The following is a 24,495-nucleotide window of genomic DNA, read 5'->3' on the forward strand; positions in this document are numbered from 1 at the left end:
AAAGGTGCTTATCTTCCTGGGGCTGCCATTTGTCTCTCTTACAAAGACTTACTCTGAGTCCATCTCTCTCAAGGAAGTATCAGGTGGGAAACCAGACCCTGGACCTGGAAAAGCACAGTTAGTTAATATTTGGCAGGAGATATGTGGGCTCAAGGGCAAGGCCAGTGTCAAGGTGTGGAGGTTGCACAAAGTGTGAAGGTTGCTGAGCTTTGTGACACTCCTGGGTTGGTCAAACTGGCCATGAGGAAATCCCTGTGAGGCCCTATAAGAAGCCCTTGGGCTCTGGGTTGCAGGCAGCGGCTCCAGCTCAGAGGACAAGATGGGGACAGGCCTCCTCTACCAGCTGACCCTTCTCTTCCTCCTTGGCCTGGCCAGGGGGAACCCGAGGGTTTTGAATTCCCTGGCTTCTACCCGCAGTGCCAGCTCCTTTTCTCCCACTACTCCCTTCCCTGAGCCCCACTTCACCCCTTCCTCCACTTCCAGCACAAGCAGCTCCAAGGCTGACTCCGTCTCTGAGTCCCAGGTAAGAAACGACCCCCCAGAGTCTGAGAGCTGCTTTCCATCCCTTCCTCTTGCTCTTTTTGGGACCGGAATATAATTTCATGGCTGGCTGGGCATGGGCACTCTACAAGATTTATGACTCTCTTTGTTAACTGTAGGGAATGAATTAAAACCCCTGTTGAAATAATCAAATAGTTAGCAAGAGAGAAAACATCCAGTCTCTGAGGGCTGAACAGGGGGCCTTTAGAGAGATTCTGAAAGTGGGCTGCACTCTAGAGTCCGGGGGTCCGTGTGGGGAGAGTTTACAAAGTAGTGCTGTCAGGGTTCTAGTCCCCCACAAGAACGTGAGGGGAGGGGCTTCTCCAGCAGCAGCTCAAGGATGGGGGGCAGTTTGTCCAGTTGATTCGTGCCCATTCAGATCAGATGTGGCCCCAGCGCTCCTGTGAGATCATGGCTATCTGAGCGCTGTCTGTGAGAAAGGTAAGTGACAGAAGTCCTCATAGACAGAAGTCTATGGCTTCAGGAAAGTGCATTTATACACAGATAAATGTATAACCCCCCTATAACCCCCTGGGGGAGTGTGGAATCTTTCAGTCTTCTTTGAAGGAAGTCTTTAGAGTGAACTTCAATGAAAATTAATGACAGCAGAGGGAGCAGAGGCTAAAGGAGGTAAGGGACTTGCCTTGTGTGGGTTAAATTCCCCAATCTATCTCCCCTTCTACCAAATAAACATTGAGGTCAGTTCCTGCACATGGTCCCCACCCACCACTAGGAGTGATCCCCGAGCAGAGACAGGAGTACCCTGGAAAACCACCTGAACCCATCTTCATTCACCCTGTCAGCCCCCTGCCCTTGTTCCCAGCAATAGCAGCAGAAAGCAATGAGCATCCCTACACTGGAAGAGGCTGGACCAGTAAGGCTTCATCACTAGCCTTAGGGATGAGCCTGGTGCCTTGGGTGGTGGGGATAAGTCTTCCTGGATTCTGAAGAAATAGGTAAGAAGCGTTTCAGAGTATGATGTAAAAGGGGCCAGACACAGTTTCTCATATTGAGCACATCAACTCTGGGCCTTTCTGGAGGAGCCCTGAACTATAGGTTTCTCTGCTAAGGTGTAACTTGGGGATGGGGCATCCCACTTCCGGAAAGGTTTTTATGGTTCGTCTGTGACCTTCACTGACCAGGTCAGGTTGCTGCCACCTTGATGTGTCTGAGTGACAGGGCTAGCTGGAAGGAAGGAGGAAAAGGCTTTGGTTAGTCCTTGGTATTTTTTGCCATCAGGACTGTAGAGGCAAATGAAAGCTGGTTGATTAACAAATGGTTTGGATAGAACCCAGATAGAAACAGCAGCAACGATGTTCATTGAGTATCTAATAAATGCCAGGATTAGGTTAAGTACATAATATATTATTATCAGTTTTCAAGCTTAGAGAAGTGGAATCATTGACTTAAAGTCATTAAACTAGAAAGTTATAGAGCTCCAACTCAGTCATCACATGTATTTACCATCTCTGCCATTCTGTTTCTTTATTTTCAGGAAGTTGGATAAAAATAGTTTGTTTAAAGAGCAAAGTGGTTTAGAAGTCATGAATGTTCACAAACATTCTCTGTAGTCAGAAGCCAGATGCATTATTTTATACATGATAGTAAGTGATTTCTGGGAGGCAATTAGGATTTGTTAACTTTTTTCTTCTTTCAAATGAGGCTTACAGTAATAATTTATTTTAAAGTATCATCACCACTCAGATACCAGACAAGATCATCAGCTAAAATAGTATATACTATTTTATATATAAAATCTATATGATTGTGTATGTATATAGATATATAAGCATATATATACACAATCATATAGAGATAGATAGGTAGAGAGATACTATTTTGTATATATATGGACTGGGGACATAGCTCAAATTGTAGAGCGCATGCTTTGCATGTGGCAATGCATGAATTTGCTCCCTGATACCACTGGGGGCCCCTCACCTCAGCACCTCCAGGTGTAACACTGTGCCTCTCCCTCCCATGAGTGTGGCTTTCAGAATCTGGCTAAGAGGGTTGTTTAATGTAGAGGAGAGAGAAAGACAGAGAGAAAGAGAGACAGAGACAAACAGAGACAGAGAGAGACAGAGACAGAGGTGCCTACTATAGAGAGGGGTAGAAGGAGAGAAACTGGGGACATTGGCCACCTGCTTTCAGCTCTATCAGGACTGGCCACTGAGCTCTGTTGATGTGGGTTCTTATGTATGAAAAAAGAAAATTTAGGTCAAGACACAGAGACATTCAAAATGCCTATTGTCTTGTAAGAAGATAAATATTTAAAAGTAGATAAGGAATGGTAGTTAAATTGTACTTAGGGGTTTTAATTTCCTTCCTGGTTTTCTTATCTCCCTCTGGTGAGCCAATATCACAACTCCAACTTCATTTTTATAGCAGACTAGGTGTCACTTCCACTATAAACCTAATTTTCTAAGGCTGCCTGTCAGCTTGATGAGCTCTTTGGAAAGTGGTGGAAAACCCCTTTATAACTGTCATTGAGCAAGTTCCAAACGTATCATTTTCTGTGCTTTGAAAATGTTGAGTACCATTATTTTATGCTCTGAATCTTTACAGGCACTTAGACTTGGCTGCTAATTAGAGCCAATTACAAACTTAAATCACAAATGTGAGTCGCACCTTCTGCTGTAGCTCTCAGAGCTCTCCGCGGCCTCAGATGTCGCCCTCCAAAGAGGCGCTCTCACTGTCCTCACTTCATAGGCAGAAAGGCTTCATGCTTTGCTCCACCGGTTACTGGCAAAGTCCGAGCCATGAATCATGTGCTTTTAATGTAGGGGGGTGGGAGTGAGAGGGGTGATGAGAGAGAGAGGGGAGAGAGAGAGAGAGAGAGAGAGAGAGAGAGAGAGAGAGAGAGAGAGAGAGAGAGAGAGAGAGAGAGAGAGAGAGAGGGAGAGAGAAAGAGAAAGAGAGAGAGGGAGAGGAAGAGAGAAAGAGAGAGAGAGGGAGAGAGAAAGAGAGAGACAGAGAGAGAGAGGGAGAGAGAGAGAGAGAGAGTACCTGCCATAGAGGAGGGAAACTGGGGACATTGATAGTGGGAAATGTAGGAAATGTACACACTGGTGAAGGTATGGGTGTTGGAACATTGCATGACTGAAAAATCATAAACAACTTTGCATTTGTAACTGTGTGTCTCACAGTGATACACAGTTTAAAAAAATTAAAAAAATTAAAAAATTAAAAAAAATTAAAAGAATAATAAGTTTTTTTAAAAAATGTAGGACACCAAGCCTTCTATCATTACAATAGGCCCAATGAATAGGTCCGGATCTGGGAACTATCCCTTTAGTTCACATTGTGTTGTGAACATCAATAAATGTTAATTGACCAGGTGATATATAGTAAGTGAGAACCCTCCTGTAAAGGGCAACTTGTAGGGTACAGGGCCACATATTCAGGGCTCTATTTGCTCTCCACCAGGGGGAATCACATATCCTTGTAGCAGCTAAGGGAACAAGCGCTTGTCTTTGACTCTCATCCCCCGTTACGCTCACATTGAGTTTAAGCAGTCAGTGCGGAGAGAGACCCATCACCATTAGCTTCATTGTCTTTGAACGCGAGGAGCAGAAATATCTCTAATGGGAAACACTGATCAAACTTATGGGCCATTTTGATGTCAGCCGAGCACACTGGACGGATGATAAGCAGGAGGGAAGCTGGGGAGTCCACAGTTCTGGGACAGCTATTCAATAGTATTTGGTGGAATGACTGTCATAGGGCTCATAATTATTTGCCTGCCTTTCAGGTGAACTTCAAGACTAAAAGTTGTTAGCTCTGGTTTCAACTGATTGTCTAGATACTGTTTGATAATCACCACTGATTGTTGAATTGACAAAGCCTTTCCAAGAACCCTAAGAATGGCCCAATCCTGTCTTGTGCAGCTAATTAACCTCCTCTTGTCAAAATGAAGTGCAAGATTTTTTTGTTAGTTATTATAATAAGCCATTTCCTCAAAAGTCTGTGACATGTTGGTCTTTCCTGTATAGCCTGGGCATCTCTCTATCTTCAGAGAAAGTGATAAAGCTGATTCCAAGGGAAGCCAGCCTCTCTAGCAGGCTCCCATTATAGCTTGTCTAGTCCTTATTAATGCCTGGCAAAGACCCTTCCCATTCCCCTTCTTGTCCACACATTCAACATTAACCTGTTTATTTCTTCTCCTAACTGCCCAGTTTCTGTAAGTGTGGGGTGTGGTTGGAAAAGAAAATCAAGGTCAATGTCAAGAACTTATCTGGAATAGGGGTTAGAGAGATAGTACAGTGGGTAAGGTGTTTGCCTAGCACATGGTAGACCCAGGTTTGATGCCCAGTACCCTATATAGTCTTCCAAGTTCACCAGCAGTGACCCCTGAGTGCAGAACTATGATAAACCCCAAGCTCTGACAGGTGTGGTTTCAAAACAAACAAACAAACAAACAAAAAGAGAACTTACCTGGAATAGAGAGTTTGGGTAAATACATGTTTGTCTATGCTAATTTTAAAGAAATGTAGGTTCAATTAACCAGCAGCTTAATTGCAAATGCCTGCATTGTTCAGAGTTCATTGATGGAATAGATCGGAATCATCTAAGCTTGTTGAGTTAGCTTGTTTGGAGTCTGGAGGCTAGCAGAGAGTAATGTTCAGAGCACACAATGTCAGCCACAGTCAGCTGTCTCCCGCACTTTAAGCGGACTATCCTTGGACTTTCCTTTTATTTCTTCAGACTCTGCAAGCCATTGTTCTTCCTGGGAATTTAAAAAAAAAAATGTCCCTTCAGTTTGATATTCAATGGGTGAACTTTAGGCTTTGTATCAGATGAGGTCATCAAAAGGAACAGCTGGTTGACTAGCAAGAGTTCCTCTTGGTAGGCAAAAGTAGCAATAATAATAATTAATAATGATGGTATTAATAAAGCTAATTTTGCCAAGATCCCCTTGGGGAAGTTCAAAAAAGGACAGAAGGAAAACAGGATCTTTCAATCCTGTCATTTTAAAATATGCAGTGGTATCAAAGTGTGAGCCTGAATATCTTAAAGAAACATCAAACATTTTAACATGACTCTTCTGCAAGTGTTAAGCTGGAAAACTTTTTGAAAAATTTGCACAAGACCTTCAAATTTATACACTGTTCAGCTTTTAATGAATGAAGCATTGTTTCTGTGTTGAAGGATGTTTATTATATAATTTCCTGGTTGAAGAGAGAGGATGTGAGTTTGCATTATATATTTTTCCACTGTGATCCTTACCCTTAATGTTTCCCTCATTCCTAACTGGTTGAAGTTAGGGCAAAGGTGAGGAAAAGAAAATAAGTAAAAAAAAGTGAAAATATAATTTATCATTATCTACCACAGACTGGAGAAATAGTGGGTAGGGCGTTTGTCTTGCACGTGGCCGACCCAGGTTTGATTCCTCCATCCCTCTTGAAAAGCCTGGAAAGTTACAGAGTATCTCGCCCTCTCCACAGAGCCCGGCAAGTCCCCCATGGCGTATTCGATATGCCCAAAACAGTAACAACAAGTCTCACAATGGACACGTTACTGGTGCCTGCTGGAGCAAATCCATGAACAATGGGATGACAGTGCTACAGTGCTGCCATAGGTCAGGGTCTTGCTTTATGTTACTAGTAATCTGTTTTGGGTGGGCACACTCATTGGTTGTTGGGGATACCCAGGGGAAAATTTGGGGAACCATGTGGTTTTGGGATCAAACCAGGGCTCCCATATGCAAAGCCATTTGAGTTCTCTTTCTGGCCACTAGTTAATCTTTTTTGGGGGTGGGGGACAGGGAAGGCATACATGGATGTTCTCAGGGTTTCCTCCTCATTCTGCACCCAAGGATCACTCCTGGTGGTGTCTGGGGTACCATATGGAGTTTGAAGGATTGAAGCCAGGTTGACTACATGCAAAACAAATGCCTTACCCCTTATCTGCTGTACTACCTTTCCTGCCCCACTACTCAATCTTGAGGACAGCCTTGCAGGTACTCTGGAAGAGGAAAAAGACTTAAAAAGGGTTCACTTCCAGTAGGTGGTAAGATTGGAATTCCAGTTTAGAGCTCATCACTCTGGATTTCCTTCTCTTTCTGTCAAGACAGTGCCAATATCCTTAAGATTCCTCAAGAAAAGGAGAATCTTGCTTTAGGAAAAAATGAATTAGCCTTATGGTGGGGGGGGCGGCGAAACCATAAGTAAACATTCAGTGCAATGACTGCCTATGAAAAATAGTGCTTTGAGCTTCTATTTTTTATAAGATTCTATTTATTTATATTTAAATGAATAGAAGAACTCGGAGCATTCTTTTGACAAGTCAGTTTCTGCCACTCCAATTGCCCAAAACATTATTTTCCAACTTAATACTGATATTGAATTTATTTTTCTTTTCAGTGGTCTTCAAATTTTACTGGCTCCTTGGATGAACATGGGACTTGCCAGTGCTCTGTTATCCTGCCAGACACTACCTTTCCTGTGGAGCGGGTGGAATACTTGGAAATCATAGCGCACAATCTCACCGTGAAGTTCGAGAAGGAGCTTTCTAAAGTAAGCATTTTATTTTGCTTCCCCCCCCCTTTCAAGAAATACTTGATAAGAACAAAACAAAAGACTTTATTCAGGATTTTTGTTAAGCTGCTGTTCTCCACTGTGTCAGAAACAGCAGGTCTGCATCCTATAGAGGCTTTGGCATTTATTGTACAGTATACCTAGAGAGCTCTCTATAGCAGAAAAAAAAGTCCAAGAAGAAAATGGGAAGGAGATTATGCATGCCGTGGATAAACTCATTTCAATATTGTGCTTTATGCAGCTGAAAAGAAACCTCAAGCTCTCTGCTTGAGAACCTCCGTCCTGCCATTTTTATTTCGTTTTGCTGTTTCTTCTTTCATTTGGTTCAGTCTTGCCCTTCCAGGTTATGTTTTATCCACTCTCTTCACCTCTGTCCTCTATGATCTATTTTCCTTCTTTATCTGTCTTCTTTCTTTCTTTCTTTCTTTCTTTCTTTCTTTCTTTCTTTCTTTCTTTCTTTCTTTCTTTCTTTCTTTCTTTCTTTCTTTCTTTCTTTCTTTCTTTCTTTCTTTCTTTCTTTCTTTCTTTCTTTCTTTCTTTCTTTCTTTCTTTCTTTCTTTCTTTCTTTCTTTCTTTCTTTCTTTCTTTCTTTCTTTCTTTCTTTCTTTCTTTCTTTCTTTCTTTCTTTCTTTCTTTCTTTCTTTCTTTCTTTCTTTCTTTCTTTCTTTCTTTCTTTCTTTCTTTCTTTCTTTCTTTCTTTCTTTTTTTGCTATTTGGGTCACACCCAGCAATGCACAGGGGTTACTCCTGGCTGTGAACTCAGGAATTACTCCTGGCTGTGAACTCAGGAATTACTCCTGGCGGTACTTGGAGGACCATATGGGATGCTGAGAATCAAACCTGGATTGGCCACGTGCCAGGCAAATGCCCTACCCACTATACTACCGCCCCAGTCCTTCTGTTTTTTTTTATTCCTTTTCCAGTCCTTGTTCCCTTGGTTCATTTTATATATATGTATATATATGTGTATATATATGTATATATATATGTGTGTGTATATATATATATATATATATATATATATATACCCTTGCTACAGTCATTTGCCTTGTCCATCGCTTTGTAATTTTTCTTCTTCCTATCTCTGTCCCTGCTCTCCCCTTCCTCCATCCCTCCCTCTCTGCCTGCCTGCCTGCCTGCCTCCCCCTCCCTTTTTACTTTCCTTCCTTCCTTCCTCTCCTGCTTTTATCCCCTCTTCATCCTATTCCTCCATCTCCCTCTCCTCCGCCACCCCTCCTCTTTTCTTCTCTTGCCATCTCTTATTTTGGAAAGCCCCTGTTTTTTCTTCCCCCACTACCTCCCCGATCCTCTCCTTCCCTCTCCCCTCTTCTGCTCTCTTTCCCTTCTTTTCTCATCCTCTCCACTTCCATCTTCCCTTTCTATCTCCTTCCCTTCTTTTCTACCCCCTTTTTTCTTTTCTTTTTATTCTCTTTTTTCCAATGAACTATCTTCCTTCTCTAATTTCTCTAGGTAGTTTTCCCTCTATTATCTAAGCATGAGTATTAGAAGTGTTTAGCATTAGACTAAAATTGAAGACTTCCCACAGAATTTAAATCAAGACTAATAGGCAATAGAAAATTGGTGGAAATTTTGACTTGAACCTCTAACTTCCCTCTAACAAGGGGCAGTTTTCTTGCAGGGGTTGCCTTTCTCTGAGCTGGTTGGAGCAATGTGATTTTACAGTTCAGTTTTGATTCCTTTCTACCTTTTAGTCAAGTTAAAAATCAATTAGAAAGGCTCCCATTTTATGTCCAGGTAAAGTCCAAGCTATAATCGTGCATGCATTATTATGATATGCATTATTTAATACAGCTCTATTAATTTACAAGGAGCTCTGGCTTCACCACACAATTTGAAATAAGTTCTTTTTTTTAAGAGAAATTTGCATGTAGCTACTTCAACATCCAGCCAAGTTGTTCTTTACGATAAAAATAATGGTGAGACTGAAGACACTGCCTTCAATCTGAATTGATAGATAAATATTCTAAGTTTAAATGAGTGTCCAGGAAGATGTGTTTGACTACTCTGGGAACTTAGCTTCTTAAGAAATAAAATGTCCTTGAATTAATCAGTAGAAAAGGCACAGCAGTAAATTATAAATTCCAGCCATTAATATTCATAGTCTTATTCCAGCATAATCAAGTACAGATAAGGAGTTATGCATAAAAACATAACAAGTGGAGGAAAATCCTAGGTAAAGATCTTTTCAGTTTGAATCATTTGTTCAGAAACAGTGGAAGTTAGGATTTGCATGTTGTCAGGACTGTAAGGGCAGCTTAAAAGCCCACACTGCTCCAAGGAGAGTATGTAGCTCACCAGCTTTGTGAGTCAGTATTAGATATTTCATCCAATCTTATAAGTAGAGGCAGGTGGCATCTGTATTGCTAAAAATTGGCAGAGAACTAGTGTAGGGTAAGTGGGAAATTGTAGTTCTGAAGATTTTCAGTAATTAGGCAACCAAAATTTGTGACCTATGCCTCAGAACAGGATTGACTTGGACTGAGATTTTCATAATAGGTCCAGTGTAACAGGCGAGTTAAAACAATAGCATTAACAATATCTTTTGTTGCTTTTCTAAGTATTTTGGGATTCTAGTCTACTCTTTTAAAATTTTTTTAATTATTTTTTAGAGCTTTGCAAGACCATTCATAATTGAAATTCAATCATGCAGTATTCTGACACTCTCCACTAGTGTACATTTCCCAACACCGGTATCCCCAGGTTCCCTCCCATCTCCCCGCCCCCCCCAAACCTTGCCTGCCTCTTTGGCAGGTGCTTTTCTCTCTGTCTCTCTCTCTCTCTCTTTCTCTCTCTCTCTCTCTGATTTTGAGAATTGTGGTTTGCAATATTGATGCTGAAAGATTATCCAGAATATCCCTTACCTACTTTTAACCCTTGGATCTTGTCCAGCATAATCATTCCCAGCTATTATGTCTTACTGGTCTCTTCTCTATCTTACCTACCCTCAACCCCACACACACTTTTTGGTTAGTTCCAACAATTGACCAGTCCTTCTAACCCTTGTTTACCCTGGCCATAAATATTCTATATTCTTCTTCTACTACATATATATAGTATATGTGTATATATGTATATATATACATATATATATACACCACAAATGAATGCAGTCATTCTATATTTGTCCCTTTCCTTCTGACTAATTTCAGCATGATACTCTCCATGTCCATCCATTTGTAGGTAAATTTCATGACTTTTTAAGCAACCCTGATGTTACTAGGCCCAGGTTAGGTGTTCTCGCTCCCTCTTTAGCAATGGGAAGACTGAAGGATGTAAAGGTGGAGAGTCATATACTTTAAGGTCACTGCTCTTCTTTGCTGTGACAGGACAGGAAGTTGGATCTTGGGAATCATACAGTTCTCTTTCCTCTACCCCATACCGTTACCATCCTCTAGTGCAGACCCAAGAAAAGAAGGAGTAGGTCAATAATGCCTTCAAATCCAAAGTGATCTCATAAGCTGAGGGCTTTTGAATTCCAGATGAATTATTATTGCCATTCTTAGGTTGCCAGGTTTTTGAATTCCAAATGAATTATTATTGTCATTCTTGGAGGCCTGAGGGAATGTTCATTTGGGCAGACCACCAGAAAAGGATTTTGACTACCTTACATTAGTTCATGATTTGTCAGTGCACAATGGAGATTGGGAGTTGCCTCTGCATAAGATATTGAAAATATTTTGGACTCTTCTATTGTTAATCTTCTTGTGACTATATTTAGCAAGAGGTTGGCACAAAAGGCAACTCAGGACTTTTTCCTCTGGAGGACTTTGGGTCTTTGGGGCAAGTTATTTATTATGACACATTTGCTTAGAGATCCTTATGCATGAGAAGGTTGAGCTAGCCTAGGAGGCATTTAAGTAACCCATAAACAAACAACATTGATTGAGCAATGTTTTGTACAGTGAAATATAATGAATTAAAAGGTCAGATTGAAAAACAACCAGAAATCACTGCTTATTTAATAATTGTGTCATTTAGAAGTCATTCATTATCATAGGCACTTAATACACATGATTCCCAGTTTACAATAATCTTATAAGCTTGATACCATTACATCAAGTTTAGAGAAGGGACACAGGGATTAGAAAAATTAAATGATTTGCTTTTCCAAATCCTGTCGCCTCATTGGAGCCTAGGTGGGCCTACTCTCAAGCTTTGTATTGTCTTGATGGTCAATTCAAGCTAAATTAATTAATTAATGGTTGCATTTATTTTAATTTTAATTTTTATTAAAAATTTTTTATTAGTGAATCACCATGGAGGTACTGTTACAGACTTAGCATTTATTTTTAAAGATAGATTTAAATAATGTAGTAGATGTTAAATATGTTATAAAATACACTTACTTATTTTAAGTTATCTGGCAATAGCTATCACCATCAGCTTGGAGGAACTGGCAGAAACATGAGCTAAAGTAATTATTTAGCTCAATAGCCAGTTGTACTGTATTCTGATTTATAACAAGACCACATTTATTACACATGACAGCACATACACCAGAAATCCACCCCACCCCCGAAAAACTCCCCTTTGTTTCTTAGATTCCATTAGTGACGTAATAAACACACAACAAACAAAAAGAGCAGAAGCTCTGAATGTTAGGATGATTTTTTAAGCAAAACATGTATGAGTGTTTTGAAGCTCAACATGCAGGAATGAAGACCACAGTGACACAGATGTGTCTAGACCCACAGCTCACTACACATTTCCAGGCACATTCTGAAGCCTCTGCTGAAGTTGCAACTTCTAGGGAGAGAGCTAGGTTGTTTTCAAAACTTCAGTGTCTTCCCAGTACTACAGTACTGTATGTGTGAAGGATTATACCTAACAATCCCCTTGAACGAATAAACATCACCCTTTCTCTGTGATCTCTCAGCCTTGTTTTGTTCCATTCCATGGATGGTTCCAGTTGTTCTGAACTTCTTTGTGATTTCCTTTAAATGTCAGTTGAAAGGATCTCAGGTTCTTGCACAAACATATCTTTACATATTGTGGCTGAGCTAGGATAGGCACGCCACCTATTCCAAGGGTAACAAGTACCGCATTATGCTTTGGTTTTTCAGCATTTATCTTGGGGAGCCACATTTTATTTAGCAGAGATGAAGGTTGAATTACTCATTTTTATAGATCAACTTCAGCAATGTGCCACCAAAATGTTCCAGGAAAAGTCAGAATGCTTTATTTATTCAAGAATTGGCAATGCCAAATTCCAGCAAGAATCTTTATTTTTCAAATTTCCATTTCTGTAGCAGATTGGAACTTTATTATTGTTGTTTTTATTTAATCACAGTCAAAGTTTTCATGCCTGGGTTTGGCAGAAATTGAAATTTGGCTTCCTTACTACCTGTATTTGTACATTTGATGAAGACTTCTATGTATTTCACATATTTTAAAATTACATATGTGTATGCATTTAACATTTAACTTCTTTATCCATCAAAATATCACCAGCCTTATCAGCTTCCAAGTGATGCCACATCTGATGGCAGTGAGTACCAATTGCCTGAGGAGATACACTAACAGTGCCAAAGGCTGCATTTTCAACTTTCATTAAAATCATCTTTGCCTGAAGCCCGAACCCTTTAGGTCCACAGCCTAAGAGTCTTCTCTGATTTTCACAGTGGGGTTAAGTGGGAGGGCTAAAATGACAGAAGTTAGGGCTGCCTTTGGTATTAGAAGGATTAGAGGCCAACATCTGGCTCTGAATTCATCAGGCACCATGGATCAACTCATGACATTAGCACAGTTTGGGAAAAAAATATCACTTCTGTCCAAGGAAATTTTTTAAGCAGCATAAAACAGCAACTTTTAATGAGCTGGTCTTTTAAAAAGCCATGGCACTTCTTTTAGAGATCAGATACAGTAAGAACCACCAACTGTGTTTATTGAAATATCCATTTGGAGATTCCAATTATACACTAAATCACCAAGGGAATTTATGGAAGTATTTTAACTTAATGATCAGACATTCAAATATATGCAACAAATGTGTAATTTAAAGGTCTGATTGCAATAATCAGTTCCTGGAATAAATGTGGATGCACTTAATGAAATGTATGAAATGTACACTTTTCAGTTGCACATACACTCACACGTTGTGGCAAGTTGGGTCTTTATGCCACTTTGCAAAAGACAGGGGCTCAAAATTTTTTGCATATGGCTGGCAAAAAAGGATTATCTACTAAGTCCATTTTCTTTCTAGAGGGATCAGTAGTCTAAACAGAATAATGATGGTGGTGGTAAATATTTTGTGCTGGGAAATATGTAGAATTTTGGGAGACACTTGGTTGTGACAAGCAGGTGGGTGAGTGCTATTGACATCTAAAGACCAGGGATGCTGTTGAACCTACTACAATCACAAGCAAGCCTCTCAACAAAAGAGAACAATCTAGCCCCAAACATTTGTAGTGCTGAAGTTAGAAAACCTAATTTAGAACATATACTTCGTGGGCAGTATGAAGGCACACGTTTCTGAATCAAATTCAGTTCATTCTAAAGAGATATTGTCTTCAAAAATGGAAATGGGGATTAAACTGCATTTGCAAATGATGCTTCTGCAGCAAAATGATTTTTAGTCAAGATATGCAAAATCCCTTTCCTACCATTATAGTAGTAAGTTCTTTTTAGTTTGTAGACATTGACATCTTGTTAACTATGACTGTGATCCAGTTCTTTGGCCCTCCCACCTAAAAGAAATCAAAGAGGCTGATAGCAATCAAACTGCCCACAAGGTTTGTGAGAGGAGGGAGACTGTATGGTATTATTGTGAATATTAACTTGAACTGTTTTCACCCTCAGGTAAAGGAGTATGTTGAATTAATCAGTGTGTATGAAAAGAAACTCTCAAATCTAACTATACGAGTCGAGGCTATGGAAAAGGATACGATTTCTTATACTGAACTGGACTTCGAGCTGATTAAGCTGGAAATAAAAGAGATGGAGAAACTGATCCTACAGTTAAAGGACACTTTTGTTGGAAGCTCAACGATCATTGACCAACTCGAAGTGGAGGTAATGAATGAATGTGCTATTCGTTGTATTGATAATCTTCCATAAGCAAGGACTCAAACCAGAATATGAATTCCTGTCTATTTTAAAAAAATTAATTTTGGGTGACCATACTCCTGGCTCTGCACCCAGGAATCACTCCTGGTGATGCTCCGGGGATCATATGCCATCCTAGGGATCAAACATAGGTTGGCCATGTGCAAGGCAAGTGTCATACTTGCTGTACTATCTCTCTCTCTTTTTTTTTCTTTTTGGGTCAACCCGGTGATGCACAGGGGTTGATCCTGGCTTTGCACTCAAGAATTCCTCCTGGACATGCTCAGGGGGCCATGTGGGATACTAAGAATTGAATCTGGGTCGGCTGCGTGAAAGGCAAACGCCCTACCCACTGTGCTATCACTCCAGCCCTAACTATCTCTTTGGCCCTAAGAATTTTTCTCTCAGGACTCTAAGGTACAGTCTTGCTCATAAACAAATCACCTTTCAGCCTTTCTAGAAAGGAAAAAAAAATTTCATAACAGCTCCCTGACCAAGCTAGATCAGATATTTCCTGGATTTACTGTCATGGGGCTAGAAAGTCACAGTTTTCCTGGCTGTACTTGCTTTTAAATGATCATATAATTCTTGCTTCTTCTTGAAACACTTTTCCTGCCATCTTCTTTAAGGGCATTTCTTGTGAGTATGTTTTAGCAAAGCCTTTTAAGCTCTGTAGATAAAGACCATCACATTAATGTCATGGTTGGATAATTTATATTGACAAAAACTTTACTAGCAGTCATGACATGGGTTTTAATGGAGAATTCTTGTTATGTGTTTTAAAATTTGAAATTTTCTTCCGGCCCTCACTATTCATTAGAAACTTAATTGTAATGCAACAGGAGTAAACACAAGTTTATAGGGGAAGGTTATGAGAAATGAACTTTAATGGACATTTGTGGATGCTCAGAATGAGCCCGTGCTATATTATTAAGGCAGTTAAAATCTTTGCCATTTCCTTCTTGTCACACACATCTGCCTGAGATCTGACAGGCATTCACGCTAAACCATAAAATGTATTCTTCCAAATGAAACCATTCAGAAGAATCTCGGGTGTATTCTTGAGAAATGTTTCACTAAGTGACAAATTCAGCCCCGGAATGTTTATGAAAGAAATTGCACAATAATGTAAAGTCACTTTGAATTTTATTTCCTTAGATAAGGAATATGACTCTCCTGGTAGAGAAGCTTGAGACGCTAGACAAAAACAATGTTCTTGCCATTCGTCGAGAAATCTTGGCTCTCAAGAACAAGCTCAAGGAATGTGAGGCCTCTCGAAATGAAACTGCTTCTAATCAGCCCCGCCCTCCTCCTCCTCCAGGTGAGAATGCCGTACATATATTTGAGGACAGCTCCTGGCAGTGTTCATATCCTGGCAATACTCAGAGATCATCAGGGCTATCCCCAGCAGTGCATGGAGGCATGTGTGATGCAAATCAAACCCAGGGCCTCACCTTGCAAGGCATGTGCTGGACCACTTGAGCCCCATCTCTGGTTCCAGTGTGCCATACTTGTGCAGCTTGAGCCGTGACCTATGAGGAGCAGAGAGAGATGGTGGAAGAGAATTGCAGTGTTGAAGTTATTTGGGGATTGCAGTGTTGAAGTGAAGCATGGGAGTTTTGCTGTTTTGAATTACTTGTCAATGCTTTTTAATATCTCCCCCTCCTCCCGCAAGCTCTACCTGTCATCACGTTCTGGGAATCACAGAACAAAAGCATGAATGAAGAGTTTGTTTAAAACAAAATCCACATAAGTACCCCCATTCCCTTTGCCTTTTTTCACAAGCAAACAACATCTCTATAGTGATAGGGTTGCTCTGTGGATGGGGGTGCTGAATAAAAGCCCTCCGGAATCCATGTGGATTTTTCCTTGTCCTATGGATTATAAGGGCCAGCTGACTGATTTATCTGATGAGTTGAGGTAATGCCTGGAATCTCCCCTAATCTACACCCTGCCCCAACTTTATTTTGCCTTATGCGTCCCTTAGGTGTATGTTTGAGTACCTGCTGTCTAGGATTCAGTGAGGGTTAAGGAGCTACCCCATGGGAACTTGTTTATGGGTGTGACTTGTCAACCCTTCTGAACTTGGAGTTCTTGGAGGACAGAGAGAGCTTCTTGCTCTCAACTAACCATGCTCAACTCAGGGTTGAGTATAACATAAAGGCGTGACCCTATCGAGACTCTTGTGCACGTGGGGTGGTGGAGAGGAGGAGGGATGTGGAGCCTGACTTTGACACTACAGACCTGAGCTTCCCAGTGATGGAACCACAGCAGAGAGATACATCATCTTATTATAAAACTGTCCATGCCTTGGAGAGTTGCTGTGGGGAATAATGAAACAAGACCAGGGAAGGGTAGAGCTCTGTGATCTTCATCTCCACACTGGCAATTGTTAGGAGAATTAGTGATATTTATGAAAGTGAAATCTGGGCTCCAGAGGAAACCAGTGCCTCCTCCTCTTCCCTCGTGGAGAATGAGAGCATTTTCTCCCATGGCTCAGCCCGGGGTTTCAGAGGCAGCTTGGCTGAAGAAGTGCACTGTGCAGGGTCCGAGCGTCTCGGGCTGAGTGGGACTATATCTTTTCACCTAATCATTCTTCTCACGATTTCCATTCATTCCTCTTGTTCCCAACATTTTCTTTCTTTCTTTTTTTTTTTTTTTTTGCTTTTTGGGTGACACCCGGCGATGCACAGGGGTTACTCCTGGCTCTGCACTCAGGAATTACCCCAGCGGTGCTCAGGGGACCATATGGGATGCTGGGAATCGAACCTGGGTTGGCCTCATGCAAGGCAAACGCCCAGCCCGCTATGCTATTGCTCCAGCCCCCAACCAACATTTTCTTTTATGTATGCATTTCTGAATCTTTGTCAGGGAGGCTGGCTCCTTAAGACTTTAATTAAACCCTTAACATAGTTCTTGGTGGGGTACAGGGGACTCTTCCCTCCTTTTGCACTTGAGGATCTGTCACAGTGTGACATACAGAGGCCGCTTAGGACAAAGGCTATGCTATGTCCTCTATGGCCAGTGAAGGTTAACTCAGTCAGGGACTAAAGATGTGAACATGCTTGGGAATGAAGCATTCTTGTTGTTGGGCCTCAGAGGGCCCCTGAGGTCAGGAGCTGATGCAATTCCAACCTTGGATAATACGGGAGCACTTTCTTCTCTTTCTTAACCTTAGTAAATCTGGCTCATGGAACATATTTTTATGGCACCATTCTCTGTGCATCCCTAAGAATGAGGACAGTTTAGAACAGGAAAGAATATTCCAGGTCACTGCGCTGAGGGCCATCATGTTTCAGAAAAAGGGATTTGAGCAGTGAGCATGCAGCTTGCTTTGAAGCCACCCAAGAAGTGAGTGACAGGCTCCTTCCTCCCTGGTCCTCTCAGGACTTAACGTGTCAGGTGACAGTAACCCAAAGCGGGTAGTGAGGGGAGAACGTTCACTGATTAATGTGTAGGTGGAAAACAGGAGAGACTGTGGGATTATTTTTGTTTGACATTTTTTTTTCTAGAACCTTCCCTTAGGTCTTTACACTTAGACTTTTGTGAACTCTTCTAGCCCAGCTGTGTTGTTTAAGCAAATTGGACCCAGATTTCCTCTCACTTTCTTGCAACCTTGGCTGCATCTGGCTCTCTGCCAAACCACTTGGCTCTGCTCCAGCTTTGTTCATATTATATTTATGATGTTTATATTAAACTGACTTTTTTGTCATGTTTTTAAATCAATTTCTTTCACTTGCTCTCTTTTCTGTTTGGATTGGTTGGTAATGCAGAATTGGAAAAATCCCCAGGCACCTCAAAGTTGTGGGCCTGTGGAGGCCTTAATTAAAGTTACTCACTATTATGGGACTTTAAAATTTGGCCTGTCTGCTTTTTTTTTCCCTCCACTGCAGAACAAAAAAGACCGTGTGTAAGTCTCAGCTCTAAAGTAATTCTGAACTCTCTTGGCCCCGCTCTTGCAGCTGCAGCTTGCTGGCCTTGTGGTCAGCTTGCTCTTAGAACCAGTGTGTGTCGATAGGATTCAATAAAATATGCTTTATATTTGGTTCATGCTGCAAATGGCTTCCTTTTCTGCTCCATTTCATAGGACTTGCTAATCTAAAATAATCGGTCTTGATCTCACTGGCTGTTTTCCCTTTATAAAAATGGTGACTTAACCCTCTCCCCGATTTCCCCAGAGAGTAGTGATTTCCAGTACTTTTATGTAGTCACTTAGATTCAGGCAAAAGGTGATGGGGTCAGTGCTCAGGGGTCAGTCACCATAGTACTTGGAGGTGCTCAGCTCTGTACTGGACACATAGTATGTGTTCAGTAAATGGGTAGGACATGAATGCTAAAGGGATGAGCTGCCAGATCTGATATCTAGAGAAAAACAGTGTTGGAGGTATCTGATTTTAGTCTCATTTTAGGATTATAGCCATTTAGTCTCATTTTAGGATGATAGCCATTTTAATTGTTGAATTCTCACTAGTCCATTGTATCCTCCTCTTGCCTCAAAGTAGTTGCGCAGGTTAGAGTGCATTTTCATCCCATAGCTTTACCTCTCTAAGCAAAGGATGTCTGGCTTTAAGAAATAACCATGCCATTCTTGAAAAGTCAAATTAGATTATTCTAAACTCTCACCCCATGACTTTCCAGGATGTTTTCAAAACACCATGACAATATCTAATGAAATGCATGTTGAAGAGACTGCCAATCAGCGGTACATTTTCAGGGAGGGTTCTTTATGTTCTGTGGCTCTGGAAAATTTATATATGTAGCAGAGTAGTGGGCTAATGTTTATAAATAAGGATTAGTTTTTTTTCCTTCCTATATCCCACAAGCATAATTTGGTAGTAATATGTAGTAATATGTGGCTGGCCCTACATGAGGACTGGGGTTACCAGGAGGCACCAAAATCAATAGTGATTTAAGCCAATCACATAAGTCTCCTAGTATAACACAATGTGTCATTGTAATGCTTAGAGTTACCATAGATTGAGTTATATTCACTTACTTTCTATTCCAATAATCCTGCAAAATAGGTAAGCATTTTTTTTTACACGAAGAAACTGAGAGATAAAAGGCTAAAGAATTTATTCAATGACTCAGTAACATGCTAGGTAACTTCCAAGTTTATATAGAATTGCAGTCAGGATTTGAATTGGAATCTGGCGCTATTTTACAGAGCAGCTGCTTTCTGTTGATACTCTAATAGAGAGGTGCACCTGTGATTCCTGGCACAACAGGGCAGTGCCAACAACTCACAACCTGATTAACACCAAATTATCTTTTCTTCCTTGTTGGTGGAGTGGCTAAAAGCTTACCTTTGCTCTCAGTTCTGTGCTATGCATTTTTTCCAGAAAATGGAAAAGGTCATTGTGGTTTTTTTCACAATTTTAGTACATATCTGGGCAATGAGTTGATGTCCCAGTGGTCAAGCAAAGTTTGGATGGGATGGGTAAGGAAGGGGATGGAGCATCTCTGAAATCTTGAGCTGAAGGCTGAAAATAAGAGAGTGGGGGAGGTGGGGAGAAGCTTACTGTAGATGGGTTGCGGGTGATGGGGGCTCAGGCTGGGCTAGATGAGCAGCAGGCACCAGGCTGGAGGTCATGGTAGGTTTGCAGCAGGAGTCACAGAAGCCCATCATAGTCATTTTTATTGCATTGTGACTGCTGTAGCCATATCTGTAGTATTTATGACTCTTAGTTCTTTTCCTTATTTCCACTTCCTTTAACATTAGCCAAGATCTAAAAGTTGCCCCAAAGAGATAGAGGATAAAGAGTGGATAACCAAAAGGACAAGGAAGTGTTTAGGAGTTTTGGGAGAGGTGAGGCAATTTAAAATTTCATGAGATTTTAATATTTATAACATACAATTTTTAATTTCCTGGTCAATTTATGAAAAGATGAACCATTATTAGTAGTAGTAGTGGTTGTAGCAATTTTTAAGACTTCACTTCATATCTAAGGATTTTTATATTGAGGAGAGAGTAGTTTACTATCTTTGACCCCATATTATGCTTTAATTAGTTATATTCATCATAAATGTTCCTTGAATATTCTATTTCTTCTGATTTGGAATATTTTCTTCCAGGAGGCCCACAGTCAATTAAGCAAATAGTTTTTACATCTTCTAACTTGTGAGAAAAAAAAGGGACTTACATTTATATCCTAGAGTAAAATGTTGTTGAATAAATAGGTTCCCAGAAAGATATTTTAACTAGAAAATCCAGTTGGTAGCATATGGAAACTCATACATTTTTGTTATCATTAAACAGAACACACCACTAACTTTATTTTAATAATTCATGCATTGTTTCATAAACAAAAGCAAACAAGCATTCATCTGAGAGATCACTTTTAGGAGAAGAAATAATAATTTATAATTTTATTTATTATTTCTTTAGTGGAGAGCAGTCTCTTGACTGAACACACGTTGCTTTCTTATTTATGAAATGGTGCATGCATTATTAAAATAAACCCGCAACTGTGTTCTGCTTAATGATATGCAAAATTATTTGAGGTTGGGTACAGAGTGGTTTCATTTCTCTACCTGTTGTATGGTTGGCTGACTTTCCCACCAACTGTGGATTTATGAAAGCATTTAAGAAGCACATATTTAATTCTCGAATCAAAAAGCCAAAGCAGAATGGAAAAAATAAAGGCAGGATTTTCAGTACTGGTTTCACCTCTGAGCAGTTTGCATAAAGGGGAAGAAAGAGGAGGAATTTAGCCAGTGAAGGATGGGTTTTTCCATGTTGGCCATAGTTAGAAACTTACAGGCAAATGCTTTTTTACCCTCTTCCCACACGTCCTGTGTCCCGCTGCTAATCTCAGGCAATTCTTTGGAGTTTTGCTTTTGGCTCCAGGTTACCTCGTCTCATGTGCTCTGCATGGCTCTCTGATTCCCTCCAAGCATTTAAAAAGCTGGATCCAGCAGTCATGTTCTGTTTCTCTCTCCATCACCTACTCTGCTGCCGGCTGCAGGAGGAAGGGAAATGACCTCAATGTACTTGAAGTTGAATTTTCTTTGTTACCCAATAAACTATCTTTCCCGTTTTTTTTAAAGCCATTATTAAGATCTCAGAAAATGTGTATTCAACTCTTGGACAGTTATAAAAATTCTGGAGGAATTTTATTTTATTCTTTATAACTCATAAATGGTTTGGATTGGCAGCATTTCAGGTGGGTGCACAATGTGAAGGACTGATTTCCCAGCCTGAGTCGTTCGTCCAAATATTACAGGCAGCATTGATTCAGTGGACCAGTAAATTTGGTCCCACCTTTTAGTGCACATTGTGACAATGACAGTGTAATAATGGGTAAGATGAAGTACCTGGATATTGTTCAGTGGTTCAGGAGACTATGGACAACAGCACTCACCTTCTAACTGTCACAAGATGATCAGCAAGTGATGCTTGATGAGTCATACTTTGGCACAGAGCAAGAAATATTGCCCTAAAATAACTTTCATAATATATCAAAGATGAAATGTCATCTTATTAGGGTCATCATTTGGAATTTGAAAATACATATTTAAAAATGACTCTTCTGAAGTTAGTCTGAGGCCTCATTGATACCAGCTGTGACTGTATCTTTGGGGTCTTGCTATGGAAGAGCAAAGGATAAAGAACTTAAGGACTTTCTCAGGAGAGTTTTCAGCATCACAATTCTACCTGGACCTTGTGGATTGCCTGATTTTATAGAAATGGGGTATGGTTCTGGGATGGGATGAGCTTGCTTTCATGATTCCCCTATAAGAAAAACTAAAACCATACTGTAAAATGCTTTCAAATGGAAGAATATATATTTAAATTTTTACCAGGTCTTCTTTTTAATCTTTTTGGGAAGTTAAACCTTTTAAAAATGACTTGGAATTTTTCATTATGTCCATTTTCCAGAATGAAAGCTCATGCATGGAAATAGGGTTAGTTTTCTCTAGAGCTGACAACGAGTTTTCTGTGCAACTGAACCCCCGAGAAGATTTTGGTTATTCTCTGCCAGCACTACAGGTGTCCTTAAACCTTGATCAAAAAAATATTAAAAGATTCTTTGGTTATAAAAATAGTAAATGTTTCATAGTTTGTCACTGATTTTCTAAGAATTCCCTTTTATTTTCTCTTTTACAGGGAGCTGCGGTCACGGTGGTGTGGTGAATATCAGCGATCCACATGTAGTCAAAATCAACTGGAGAGGGTTTCAGTATAAGTATGGTGCCTGGGGTCGAGAATATTCTCCCCAGAATCCAGACAAAGGGTTATACTGGGTGGCACCTCTGGAAACAGGTGGGAGAACGCTTCAGTATTACAGACTCTACAATACTTTTAGTGACTTATTAGTGTACAAACACTCCCATCAGTATGAGATTCAGTATGGTCAAGGTGGTGGAACAGCAGTTTACAATAATACCATGTATGTCAACTGGTATAACACGCAAAACATTGCTAGCATCAATCTGACTAGCAACAGAGTTTCTCTTAATGAACCTCTTCCTAACGCTGCCTACAATAACCGCTTTTCATATGCTAATGTTGGGTGGCAAGATTTAGACTTTGCCGTGGATGAAACTGGATTGTGGGTAATTTATTCCACTGAAGATGATGGTGGTAACATAGTGATTAGTAAACTCAATGACACTACACTTAAAGTGCTAAACACTTGGCATACCAAGCAGTTTAAGTCAGCTGTTTCCAATGCCTTTATTGTATGTGGGACTCTCTATGCCACCCGTGTTGTGAACACCAGAACAGAAGAAATTTTCTACTACTATGACACAAATACAGGGAAAGAGGGTCAACTAAGCATCAAGATGGGAAAGGCCATGGATAATGTGCAGAGCATTAACTATCATCCTTTTGATCGCAAACTTTATGTTTATAATGATGGCTACCTTCTAAATTTTGATCTTATCTTTGACCCAGAACCCCGTGAATCATTTTAGATATAGAGTGATTAAAGAGTGAGACACTTGTTGAAAAATTTGATCTATACATTAGATATCCAAGGGGATCCTGAAGTATATTGATTTAATAGTAGTATTTGAAATCATAGTTCTACTACACTAGAAAGTGTGACTATTTGCCTTAATTTGATAAGTGTTCCTGGAAGCCATTTGCCTCTTATAGTGCATCCCACTACTGAAACAAATTTGTTCTAGGTTGGGTGGTTATGATGTAAGCTATGATGCAAGGAGTTAAGAAAGCCCTTGATGAAGTGGCATATGGGAATTGAGGAAGTTAAAGAGTGCTCTGTGAATACTTGTACAGGAGAGAGGGCTCAAAGAACAGTTCTCTATGAGTCCTGACCAGTTCTTCTTTAATTCTTCTTATCTTCCCTGAAAGAAACTTGGGGCTTAGTTAGGCAGATTAACAACTAAAACTCCTCTGAGCCTACATCTCCAATTTTGATTGTTTTCAGTGGTATTTTTTTTCCTTACAAACACTTGGAATGATGGCTTGTATATAGAAGATAAGTAAATTTAGCAAGTTTGTATAATAGCTATAAAACGTTGGGTTTACGACAAAAGGTACTTTTATACATTGACTTTTATACATTTTATACATTGAAAATCAGTTCTAGATGGAGCTACAGATGAGGCAATTACTTTTTCGTTTTCCCCATTGTCTACTTATATAAGGATTAGCAGAACACTTGTGCTGCATACTTTTTTTTTTCCCAAATGCAGCTCAGAAGAATAGAACAATACTTACCAACAATCAAACTTCCTGCCTTCTACTTTTTAAAAATCTTAGCCAGTTAATAAGGGAAGACATTGGATGACAGTTATTTTCCATTTTACTTATATGAGTCTGAGGCCACAAGAAAAATAAGATGACAGTGATAAAATGATCACACTTGTGATTATATATAATAAAAACCTTGGAGCATAGTGAGACCTGTATTAGTCAGAGCAATGACTTTATGCAATTTTTGTCTTTACTCAAGCCTGAAATGTGTAAGAAAGTGAATTTTTCCTTGATGAAAAAAACACATTGGAAATACCTGGTCAATCTTAGCAAAGTTTGGAAATCTTGCAGGTGTATATGCTTCTGTGCCTTTGGATGACATCACCTTGGTCTCATTCTATTTTCCTGTACTTCCAACGAGTCAATCTCTAAAATTGATTCATTAAATATGTTCTTCCCTTTTAATAAATGGTTAAATATGTTTTGAAATAAATTGATGTACGTTGTTTTATTTATGTTTTTAATTCTTGAAATAAAATATCTCAATAGGGTAGTCTACATCTTGCTGTGAAGTAGAGAGAATGACTCACTCCCAAACAGAAATGTCCAGGACTTCCTAAACCTAATAGTGCTTAATATTGACAGCTTTTTAAGTCAGAGATGGCTACTCTGTTTTCATTTCCC

At 40.0% G+C, this 24,495-nt stretch overlaps 1 protein-coding gene across 1 annotated transcript; it reads left to right on the forward strand.

The window, feature by feature from the left end:
• Window positions 1-319: 319 nt before the first annotated feature.
• OLFM4 (olfactomedin 4) lies at window positions 320-24,201 on the forward strand. Its single transcript, XM_004604677.2, has 5 exons — window positions 320-523; window positions 6,906-7,058; window positions 13,899-14,111; window positions 15,303-15,465; window positions 22,255-24,201. The coding sequence occupies exons 1-5, from the start codon at window positions 320-322 to the stop codon at window positions 23,064-23,066; spliced, it is 1,545 nt and encodes a 514-aa protein (XP_004604734.2). The 3' UTR covers window positions 23,067-24,201.
• The last annotated feature ends 294 nt before the right edge of the window (window positions 24,202-24,495 follow it).

This window comes from Sorex araneus, chromosome 1, assembly GCF_027595985.1.
Source record: "Sorex araneus isolate mSorAra2 chromosome 1, mSorAra2.pri, whole genome shotgun sequence".
NCBI classification, from domain to species: domain Eukaryota; kingdom Metazoa; phylum Chordata; class Mammalia; order Eulipotyphla; family Soricidae; genus Sorex; species Sorex araneus.